The 12,432-nt window shown below is 34.3% G+C and overlaps 1 protein-coding gene across 5 annotated transcripts in view; it reads right to left on the reverse strand.

The window, feature by feature from the left end:
* Positions 1 to 1,030: 1,030 nt before the first annotated feature.
* Positions 1,031 to 12,432, reverse strand: part of TFEC (transcription factor EC) — a 178,008-nt gene continuing 166,606 nt past the window's right edge. For 2 of the 5 annotated variants that reach the window (XM_073899097.1, XM_073899099.1), the window contains exons 8-10: positions 12,184 to 12,259; positions 7,149 to 7,296; positions 1,031 to 6,269 (exon numbers count right to left, since the gene is read on the reverse strand). In XM_073899097.1, the coding sequence (XP_073755198.1) occupies positions 5,889 to 6,269; positions 7,149 to 7,296; positions 12,184 to 12,259 (605 nt within the window). In that variant the 3' untranslated portion in view covers positions 1,031 to 5,888. The remainder of the gene's footprint in view (positions 6,270 to 7,148; positions 7,297 to 12,183; positions 12,260 to 12,432) is intronic. The other 3 variants (XM_073899100.1, XM_073899101.1, XM_025873204.2) reach the window with 2 other exon arrangements.

Here is a 12,432-nt window from a genome sequence, read left to right on the forward strand (position 1 = left end):
ATTACGTTGTTATATAAAAATGAAAAATAGCAATAATTACAAATTCTATGGTCTTATTAGACTAGCAATGTTTTTTTGATCTAAGCAATGTTAGACTAAAGTTATAGGAACGTTACTTTAGCTATTCGTATATATAAAACACTATTAAAGTCAAAGATTTTTAACTACATTGTTATTATTAAGATTAAATAGCTGAATTAATTTTAGCCTTGTACGCCATAAGCAACTACAATGCTGTTAGATAAGATCCTTGAATTCAGTTAGCTTTTAAACTTTAGTAGTCATGTATTAAAGAATAATATAATGTGTAACCTTCCAGCAAAATGATAGTCTACCATTTCTTTTGCATTTTTTCTCATTTTTTTGTTATATATAACCACCAGGTTTTTTTTTAAGATTTTATGTATTTATTTGACAGAGAGAGACACAGTGAGAGCAGGAACACAAGCAGGGGGAGTGGGAGAGGGAGAAGCAGGCTTCCCGCCGAGCAGGGAGCCCGATGCGCGGCTCGATCCCAGGACCCTGGGATCATGACCTGAGCCGAAGGCAGACACTTAACTGACTGAGCCACCCAGGAGCCCCCAAAAGATTACCACTTTTTAACAAGAAATAATACTGTTCATTCAACAAATGCTTAATGAAATACTACCATGAATTGGGCACTGTGCTGATAAGTTACAGGGAATACAGCTATTTAAAGGGTTAAATATGGTCCCTGCCCTCAGGCAATTTTATTAAAATCTCCAACAATAGAACAGAACTTTTATGTCATTTATATATTTTAAGATTTTTGTTCATTTATTTGACAGAGAGAAACACAGCGAGAGAGGGAACACAAGCAGGGGGAGTGGGTGAGGGAGAAGCAGGCTTCCCACTGAGCAGGGAGCCCGATGAGGGGCTTGATCCCAGGACCCTAGGATCATGGCCTGAGCCAAAGGCAGAAGCTTAATGACTGAGCCACCCAGATGCCCCTAACCACCAGCTTTAGGTAACACAGAGATAAAATTTATTTCTGTGGAAAAAGCAAAGTTGAAAATACAGAATTTTTGCAATAAAATGGTAGTGCAGGAATGGGAGAAGCAGCATTGCAAACACAAAAATCTTTAACTTTATTCTTGAAGCCTGTTGAATAAATGTAGGAAAAAGACATTTTACTAAGGGTTAAGAGAAAGAATTTGGATGTCTAGCATACCTACTAAATCCGTTCACAAGAAGAAAACAAAATGTCCCCTTTATGTATACAGCAGCAGAGTACTATTTCATCATTAAATTGGTTGAATCCAGTAAGAGGTTGCTTTTTTTATCAAAAGAACTATTTTTTGATAATCTCCTATACACTCAAATTCTCTATGAATGTCACAGAAAAAAAAGTAACACAGAAAAATTTTGAGAAAACTATTTTTATCAGTTTTTGAATAGGTTCCTTATTTACAATTAAATATTATACAAATGATAAAATGTTGGTACATACAATGAATAATGATTACAGGAAGGTCATCTGACACATTAGATCAGCAACACTCTAAATGTGTTTAGTATTTGTTAAATACATTTAATGAAATCCCTGTATATGTAACTTACACTAATTCAAGTTGACATCTTATACTTATCAACATACAGGGCACTGGAAGGGCGAATGATGTCATTCCATGTAGCATATATAGGCTCTGCCATTATCAATACTCAAGTAAAATTCAATCCTTCAGGTGTTTTCAAGAAACCCAGATGGTTGATCTAGTGCTGATAACACAGCAAGATGATTAATTGATTCCAGTTTTCATCTACATCTTAGATATTATAAGATCAGTAAATATCAGCCTAGAGATACTGTAAAAACACTGAAACACTTCTAGTTATGACATTTATTTATTTAAACATCAAAATTCCACAGTATCAGACCAGCAAAAAAATATTTTCAAGATACCATGAAGTATAAGAAAATCCAATATGCCTCAATCTATCAAAACAAAGAAAAAATACATTCTTCTTAACATTGGGAAATCTAACTTCTCCCCTGACATAAAGGTAAATGAGCATGCCAAATAAAGAAACTCGTACCTAATTTTTTTAAAGTAAGAGCCATTAAATATTTTATTTACAGTCATGTGAGTAGAAAAAAATGAGTTAAAAAAAAAAGGAGGAAGGCTATTTCTCAATGTCCCCAGCTCATCTGGGTATTTATTATTTAGAACTTTTGTACCCATGTAAAGAAGGCTATAGTCACTGATACCATGTCTGTAAACAGAGGAAACGTGTTCTGTATATATAAATTTTCCAGTTATGGAAAAGGACACTAAAAAGAAAAAAACATGAAGAGGTACTCAAAGGAGGTACTTGTTATTTCAAGATAATTTGGAATTGGAAAGGCTGCTTAATGTGAATCCACAAAAAGATAGCCAATATTTTATAATAAATAGGGGTAAAAGATTGGATGGGACATTATCTTAAAAAGATAACTAAAAGTAAAATAAAACTTTTATTTTAAACAAAGTTTATTATAATTACAATTATGCATTAATCCTTTGAATGAACAAAACTTGGTTAATTGCATATTAATAGTCCAGTGATAGCTGGTGTTTTTGTGACAAAATTGTTTGATAAACAATATACCTCTTTTACTGTTATCTCATTTCTACAAAAATATTCTAGACATTCATCAATTTCCCCAAGGATTTCTCTTGATTCTTAGATACTCACATAATTTACTTTTGAATTTACATATTTTATCTTGATATACATACTCATTATTTTAAACTGTTACTGGCAGATGTTTATAATATCCAATAATCATAGAGAAACTGACCCATGAATATATAACATGAGTATATAACAGGAGGTATATAAACAACAGGGGTTGCTTGAAGGGGGACTACTTTATAAGTAAACCATTTCCTTTGTGAATAGTCTAGTGTTTGGTATATTTTCACTTTCTTAGCAACCTCAACACTCTTAGGGTTGGGAGAGTGACATACAGATAAATAGGGCTCCCCCCTCCATCACTGTATATGACATTAACTACCCACTGAGTTCCTGATAGATACACAGCTACAGTGCTTTCCATTAGTCACAGACCTGATAGAGGAACTCTTCACCTGGCGTCCAACAAGACATTTAGGAGGTCCCTAAAACTTCTTGGTCCATGAAAATTTTGGGCTGTATATACCACTCTGTATTTTTCTGAGGAGTCTCTAACTTTCCCTAGATTCTCAATACCTTAAAAAGTTAAGAACTACTGACTAAAATTAATTTTTTAATCTGTTTCAATTGACCGTGACACAGCACCACTCTTTACTCTGTCTTTAAAAATCCATTACCCATTTTACAATCCCCTGATAGCTATTATAATCTGAAAGTAGCAGCAAATATTAGTAGTACCTTTCCCAGATCTCTTTTGTCCAGACTCTACCACCTGTGTCAAGCCCTTTCATTAACTAAGATTATGAGGAATGAGTTTCAGGGCTGAGTAGTAGTATTTTAACAGAATGGAAAAGAATGACAGAGTAATGACATCATCAGCGTAGGTCTTCTCAAAATATGAAGAAATGAAAATAATGGATAAAATGAAAACAGAAATCAGCCTCTGTCTAGAATGTGTTTTGCATGGATTCAAAAATATTTTCCTTCCCTATGATTTGTATTGTTATATTAAACTATCAACCCAGATAATAAAGTGGAATTTTATCATAAAGTTCAAAGTAAATAATGTTCTCTCGAAAATTCTTGAAGTGTATCTTATTGCTCTTTTTCACATGGCGTATTTCAGATGAATTTATCTATCTGTCTTTAATGACTATTCCTATAAATTTAGAATTATTTTTTCCATGTCAAACAATAAAAATTATTTTAACTCTCCAAACTCTGAGCTAATGCTGTAAGCTAAGCCTGAGATAATTACTAGACCATAAGAATTTAATATTTTCCCATTTTCATTAGCATTACGTCTCAAATTTTGTGATGACATATTTCCCTATGAGTAATACCTAAAGTACCCTTTCAAAAATTTATCCCAAAGTTAATATTCAAGATTACCTCTGAATTACTTTAGTAATGTACAGTAGCATTTTAATTTTTAGGCTTCTCCCTCCTAGTAAAAAAAAATTCAATTTATACCATCTCATTTCATTGTACCATTCAAGGTCTTCCACAACCTGTTGCCAATATTATTTTCCAGGACTTCAAACGTGGTATCTTCTAGGGTGGCCAGATCTTTCTAACGAATGTTCCATGAAGATACTTCCTCAACTTATTCTCACTTTTGTCATTTGGTTGATATTATTCCCTAATATGCCCTCCCTTTCACCAAATTTATGCTTTTAAAAGAAGTTACATTCTACCTTCCCATAGACTTTTGTGAGTCTCCAAACTTCTTCATTCATTTCCATTTTCTCCGACCTTCTGTATTTACAGCTTATACTGTACCATGTAGAGTTTAATTCTATGTGTCTTCTATCTTTTGTTGTTGTTTCTCATGTAGACTTGTTACTCCCTGAGGAGTAAGACAGTATCTTGCTCATCTGTTCTACATTTTCACAGGATTCACTGAAGTTTGGGTATCCCTCCATAAATTCTCATTGATCAGATGATCGCTCATGGAGGTCTAGCACAAAGCAACCTGCTTGGTAAGTCAATTCCTAATCCCAAGCTTGAGCTTTCTTTCTTGAGAAAGAAATTTTGAGTAGAACATTATAGTTATAAATATTTTTAATAAATGCTAACAAAGCCAGCAAAGGTCATAGGCTACTCTAAGTACTTATGGGAATGGAGCTTTATTCTCCACTCAGAGCTCCATATAATAAGAAAGAGTTTCTGTTTCACTAATGATTTTGTCAGTTGGCAAACAAAGTTTCTATATTTTGTCAATGTGGAGCAAAACTGTATCACCTAATTAATTTACATCCATTTTTAGAGATAGTGATAAATTTTAGCTAGCTGAGAAATTGTCCTAGTAGGGTTTTTTAAATTGTATTTTATTTTTTTGAAATTGATTATCCAATATCTCTTTTGGATGAAGAAAAGAAGATTTGGAATATGATTTCTGATGCTGATTAGAAAAATCATGAAAGTGAAGGAAAGTAAAAAGGACATGTACTAATACATTGTGTGCCTGTGTGTAAGTGTATGTTTGTGTGAAGGACCAAAATTTTAGCCCATATTCTTGAGGAAAGTATTCAATGTTTTCCTTTTTTTTGAACACAGCATGTCTCCGTAAATATGCAAAGACACTCTTAGAATTAATGTAATTGAACTGACAAAAGGGATTATGGTCTCACTTTAGAAAGCAGAGGTTTTATAAATTTTTGGTATTTTATTGTGGAAAATTCTAATGTTTACTGTAAATTCACTTTTCAATTAGAAGTGGCAGATACTGTATCTTTTAACTATTTCCTCTATCAAGTTTAAACTTTCAACAACATGTCTCCCAGACAGTGGAGAAAGTCAATGGACTATCACATCTGCTGATATTGATACTTGACGACTCACATAAGACTTGAATAGAAGAGTTGGAAGTGAATTAATGAAAAAAAGTTTGTGTATTTCGTAGGTTTACTCCTTGAAGTCAGCTGGTTCCAATGGTACATCACCACATCGCTACTTTTACAACATTAGTAGAGAGCTATTTCTTATGTTGTACCTCTTTCCAGGAAAACATAATTTAAGTAGATTTGGACGTCTTTGTCAAAGAGGAAAAAAATCCTTTTTAGTCCTCAGTAATTCTTCAACACCATGTTTCTTCTTCCTGTGAATTCTTCTGTCATTTCTAATCAGTTTTTCGTGAACAGTCTATTCCTTTTGGAAAAATTAAGCCAAAGCAATATATGAAACAGAACATACTTGTTTAGCACCAGCATAGAATTGCTTCCCAGTTGATGAATTGAGTCTGTTTGTTTTTATAATTCATTACCATCATCTGAGCTAAAACTACTTCTCCTACTGCTTTCTTTGGAAACTGCAGGGGAAGTGGCAGATAGCAGAGGATCTGTTCCAAATGGAGATATTGTGTCATCCAGTAGCATGTCATTCAATCTTTGTTCCTCTTTCAAAGCGGCACTAAATGATAAATCTGTGAAATGTGACAAAGGATCAGAGAAGGCCATAGCTTGATCACAGAGCTCAGGGCTGGTCCCCTGAGACAAAGTCAGTTGTTTGCAATAGTCTACTGAATTCTGCTCAAGATGGGTCTGTTGTTTGGTGACATGAACACCCAAATCAACTGTGCCAAGTGAAGCCAGGGCTGGCAGACCATGCGCACGAGCCTGTATTTCTAGTTCCTGCAATTTCGAACAAGAATAATTAAATAATGATTTTGCAAGTGGACTTAACTCTAGAAAATAAACCAGAAATAGAAACAAAATATTAACAAGCATTCAAAATGAAGAGTAATACATATTATAATATTCTTTGCAAGTAATGGAAACTAGTATAATTCTAATACCTAAAAAATAACCCTGAGAAGACTATACAGATTAAAAAAAAATTCTCTCCTCATTGCTGTTTAAAGGAATACATAACATATAATGGTTCCATAGTGGCTCAGATTACAATATAGCCATTTGGAGATAGTGGAAAATATTTCACTTATTCTTCCTGATTAATTTCTCACTATAGGACCATTACATGGAACAGAGTAGTGCTTTACCTGGCAATAAGCATGTTCACATTAAAAAAAAAATCTTGAGAGTTAGGAAAACCCATATTTTGATATTTTGTGTCACAGGAACAGATGAGGAGTGACTTAATATATACTGGCATAATATGCCTTGCGGCAATGAAATCCATAGCAATGTTACTAAAGAAATAAAAGGGAGAAGAATTTAGTGTCCAATATTACATAGAGAAACAAATGCTTTATTTATTTATTCTTTGGCTGAGATAACATTGTGTGTTTATCAAATTCGTTCTATTTTCCGCATTTTGCGGAAAAATTAGTTGTCGTCATTCATTCTATTTTTAAAGCTGCCTTGATCCTAGACTTCTGATCAAAGTCTAACTGAAACAACCCAATTTGTGAGCTTCTAAAAGGCAATAAAATTATCCTTTGGAAGGAAAATTATTGTTAATAAGAAAAAATAAATGAGACAATGAATAAAACTGATGATGGGTAAGTCATATATAAGCAATGTGGTTCATGGCAACATTTTTATAAAAACCTGAATCCGGAGGAGAAGCCGCCTGTTAGCCTGCTCTAATTTCTTCTGTCTGTGTTCTAATTCTCGAGCTCTCTGTTGTTCTTTTTGTAGCCACTTGATGTACTCCACTGATGCTTTTAGAATGGTCCCTTTGTTCCAGCGCATATCACTATAGAACGGAGAGATAACCTTTTCACAATTGTGCATGTCAGCAGAATTCATAAGAACTTACAAAATCTTTTACATTAATATGAAATAATGATTTACATGACTATTATTCACTCTTAGATATTATTGCTTCTGAATAGAAATTTTAATAGAATAGTTAAGAAGCCCTTATATAGTAAAATTAATCCCAGAATGAAAATAAGTGTCAAAAGAAAGTAATAAAGTGACTTTTTGTGGGAGAGCTAAATGCAATATCATGATTCTACCATTACAGTTTTTATATTTTTAGTGAAAATTGCTTTTATTATTAACTCTGAGATTAAAATCTATGTGCGGTATTTCTGCATTAATGAACTAGGAAATGTACATTACTGAGGACTTAAGCCTAAATTTTTTAAGATCATTTCAAATGTACCAGTCTTTTAACCTACTTTCTAATAAGGTTGCTTTTATGCTTCTAAGAAAAAAAAAATAAGGTCCCTTCTGAATGGTGATCCTGAGTGATTGTGAAACAAATCAGAGTTCGGCAACATCTACTTTAAGCAATAGAGCAAAACTTTCTAGAATCATTAGGCAAATTTTTCTGCAAAAAAGACATCAATACTTGTTTTAAAAACTGGATGCCTATTTTTAAATAAGTTTAAGACAAATAAATACGATTAAACATTACCAGATAACCTTTCTAGAGCATAGAAAAAATATTTTATTAAAACTTATTTTTAAGTCAGGAGAAATGATAAATCTGGAATTATGAAACAGGCTACGGATTGTAACATCAATGAATTTAATCCTACATGAGAATTAATAATGCATGTGGAGAATGCGGCCAAACTAATTGCTAAAAGTTAATCAGAGTTGCAGAAAACCTTGGTGAATTTTCAGTTTAGAGTCATGAGATTTATTTTAATACAGCATACAGTAAGCATGTAGGAAATTTTTTATAAAGATTTATTAATTTTAGAGAGAGAGCATGAGCAGGGTGAGGGAGGGGCAGAGGGAGAGGGTAAGAGAGAATCTCAAGCAGACTCCCTGCTAAGCACGGAGCCCACCTCCGGGGCTGGAGTCCAAGACCCTGAGACCATGACCTGAGTAGAAATCAAGAGTCTGACGCTGAACCAACTGAGCCACCCAGGAGCCCCAGCATGTAGGAAATCTTTTTTAAAAATTACACTTTATGTACTTTTGGTTTATATGATCTATGTGAGGTACATTGAAATTAATATTTATTTATTAAGTGATCAGAAGTGGGAAAATAGAGCTTAGGAAAAATCTCACTTGCATGTGCCTCACTGGAAGTTCAGGTTAGATGAGACTTCCATTAGCTGTAACAAATAGAGGAAGATATATTTTCTACCGGCAGGTGAAAATGCGTACTAGGGCCTGGCTAAGCCATTTCCTACTGAAAAGCACCAACCCATTACTACAGTCTGTCTAAAGGGTGCAAATGTTTTATCAGCTCCCCTAGGGCCATCATAGCTGTTGGTCTCATTCCACTCACTTCTTGGGTGATGGGAAGGCTATGGAAAAAGAGGCTACTTTTGTCATTAAACTAAGAAGGTACTTGTAACTCAAAAAGGTATTGAACTCCTGAATTAAAACTCTAAGCTGCCACAGGAGCCTTTTGGCCCTCATTTTGTTTAATTTTTCTCATGGGAAAAAAAAACCTTGAAGGACAGAAGAAATATTATGGAAAGGATAACCTCTGGTCAGCTTTGAAGTTTAAGGCGTTTATTAAAATAAACCTTCAAAATGGTGGTAGAGACCACACAATGGGTCTTCTGACCATTTCCATCTGACATCATTTGCACTAAATTTTTTAAAGTTCATTCTATTTTAAAGCCATTTTAATATATGAGGTTTCTTCTTAACCAATTTCTTGAGCCGAAATCAAGAGTCGGATGCTCAACCGACTGAACCACCCAGGTGCCCCCCATGGATCCAAGTTTTAAAGAGTCTATGTTCTGAATTCACCCATGGGACTCACATTAGTGGACCCTAAAGAGAAGCACTAGATTAACAGGTGAGGCCACAGCAAGCCAAGGGATGAGATGTATTGAAACAGAATTGCTATTGGATGTCTGGAATGCTGTAGCCAGTGGTGAAGTATCTCTTCTGTCTGTGCTGTGTGCAGAGCCACATACAGATATCTTCGACATCTAATGAATTAATGTATTTTCAATCAGACCCAAAGTAAATGTCATTTCCATACACAGAACATAATACAATTAAAACAAGTAATGATACCTCTTTCTGAGATCCATAAAGAAGAGAAAAACACTTAAGAATGTTTACAATAAACTTTTCCCAGTGATAGTCTCTTTTGGATATGATTCTGTGATAAATTGATTTCCTATATTCTAGATCAGGGACAGACAAACTATGACCTGTAGTCCATTTTTGTCAATAAAGTTTCAGTGGACACAGCCATGTTCATTCATGTACATATTGTCTATGTCTGCTTTCATGCTACAATAACACAGTTAGAAAATCACCACAATGTGGCCCACAAAGCTTGAAATATTTACTATCTGGTCCCTTACAGGAAAAGGTTGCCATTCTCCATTCCAGACAGTGAGTTAGAAGTAGAAAGGAGCCTTTTTATAACTAAAGTTTCTATAAAATATAGAATAATAATCTATATTTATCATTTATCATTTGTACAGTATTCTCATATATACTATTTGGTTTTATGTTTATAAAAACCCAACCATACAGTTGGTGCCTTATAGGCATAGTGACATCTGAATGTGGTCAGTTGGGCTTCAGAGTCCAGTCTTAAAGTTTCATCTGCCTTCTGTATATAACCGTGCCTTGGCACCATGGGTTAGCTCCACCACTTACAAGAGAACCTCTCTCTCTCTTTTTTTTAAAGATTTTATTTATTTATTTGACAGACAGAGAGAGAGAGAGAGAGAGCACAAGCCGGCCAAATGGCAGGCAAAGGGAGAGGGAGAAGCAGGCTCCCTGCTTAGCAGGGAGCCTGGCGCAGGGCTCGATCCCAGGACCCTGAGATCATGACCTGAGCCGAAGGCAGACGCTTAACCGACTGAGACATCCAGGTGCCCCAAGAGAACCTCTCTTAACTGGCCTTTATCCAATCACTTTCAAGGTTAATTAATGTTCTCCATTCCCTTTGTGACATTCACTGACTGTTGTCAGGACAAAATAGGTAATAGAGAGCAATGGGCTACCCTCTGATACATCCAAGTATTTCTGTTGTCAGTGTGGTGCCATGTACTTACTGAGAGGTTAAATTAATGCCCATTGTAATTACTGTGATGATAATATAATTAAATTATAGGTAATGAATTACCTATAATTAAATTAGCTAATGAAATATGAATGCCAAAAAAGGAAGTATTTATAAAAATAGTTAACTGTTTTTAGGAAGACTATATTAAAAGCTTTGGAAAAACTCAATTAAAATGTCAATAAAGGTGGGTTGCTAAAAAATATGCTGTCACAGGGGCACCTGGGTGGCTCAGTCAGTTAAGCATCTGCCTTTGGCTCAGGTCATGATCCCAGGGTCCTGGGATCAAGCCCCACATTGCATCAGGCTCCCTGCTCTGCAGGAAGCCTGCTTCTCCCTCTCCCTCTCCCCCTTCTTGTGTTCCCTCTCTCGCTGTGTCTCTCTCTGTCAAATAAATAAATAAAATCTTTAAAAAATATATGCTGTCAAAAATAAGGGTATAAACATTTAAAAAGTCTATATTTAGGTTGTGTAAGTTTTTGTTTTATTTTAAAGAAATTAAAATAGACTATATATTCTAGTGCAGTTTATGTAAGAAAGAAAAGTTGAAACACATATTCAAACAGAAAAGCCTTGGCTTTACATCAAATGTTTGGTGAATAAATGTGCATGTATATATGTTAAGGGCTAAAGAAAAAAGTTCCTATCGGGACAATGGGTATTCTCTTCTGCTAATGTTAAGAGTTGCATGCTTAGAGACTTTAAAAGATTTGAAGAGTTATCAAATGACAACTACACTATGACTGAGTTCTTCAGAGTCTCTATCCAGAGTTCTTTCTGCCATTCCATCTAATATGCCCATGAGGATAAATACTACCTTCCCTTCTACTACAAATTATTGAATTGTCCAAGTGAATTGGCACATTTGGATTCAGGGAGAGTATTTCTAAATTTCACTAATATCACTTTATCAAACATCTCTCTTTCTGATAATAGATGATCACTAGTATTTGGAGAGGCCAGTTCTCAGTTTGAATAAAACATTTTTCAGGTCATTATTAATGCAACAGATCTTATTTTTATGTTTCGGAGAAAAATTCAACATTCTAACTTGATGCTTTGATTAATCAATTCTTTCCTGAAATTACCACCTTAAACATCTTGTTTAACTGATTTTGAGTATGTATGACACCAAAACATGGCTGAAAATTTAATTACAATAACTGATTATTTGTTGGCACCAATCAGCATGCTTTTATAATTCCATTTTGTACTTGCATGTCTCCAGAATTTTGGGACCTCTGAAAACCCAACAATTCAATGTTCATGTACACATAAATCTCACATTGGAAGAATTGCTATAACCACAAATTTAAGTATACCAGTAAGTGTCATAGACAACATTTGATACTACCACTAAATTTGCCAATTATTGGTGCCATATAGAAAGACTTGCTATGAACTGAGAAGAAATAATTTCCTTACTTCCTATATCTCAGAAGAGCAAATGTTAGTAACAACCTTGATGCTTAATAACTATCAGTCTTGAATAGAACAATAAGACCAGCAGTTAGCTTTACCTTTACCATAAGCTACTTAATTTCTTAGCAGTTGGTTCTTCTCTCCCCCTTCCCCTCCCACCCATGTTGGAGGGTATTCAAACCATAACATTATTATAGAAATGATTGTTGAACTCACGGATCATTAGACTTTGGAATAAGAGTGCCAAGCTCCTTGATTCGGTAATTAATATTATACCTTCTTCTTCTTTCAACTATTAAAAGAGAAATATTATTGATTATTCTCATTAAAGCACAATTCACTTTTGGTCAGCTGTAAACTTTCTTAATAATCTTTAAAAAACAGTGAGTGAAAAAACTTCCATGTAATCAAAAGAGTACTCAAAAATAAAATAAAAATTCAAATATATTTCAATCTAAAAGTAAA

The sequence above is a fragment of the Callorhinus ursinus genome, unplaced genomic scaffold (genome assembly GCF_003265705.2).
Source record: "Callorhinus ursinus isolate GAN/ISIS: 27379988/994484 unplaced genomic scaffold, GSC_fseal_2.0 scaffold12, whole genome shotgun sequence".
NCBI lineage: Eukaryota > Metazoa > Chordata > Mammalia > Carnivora > Otariidae > Callorhinus > Callorhinus ursinus.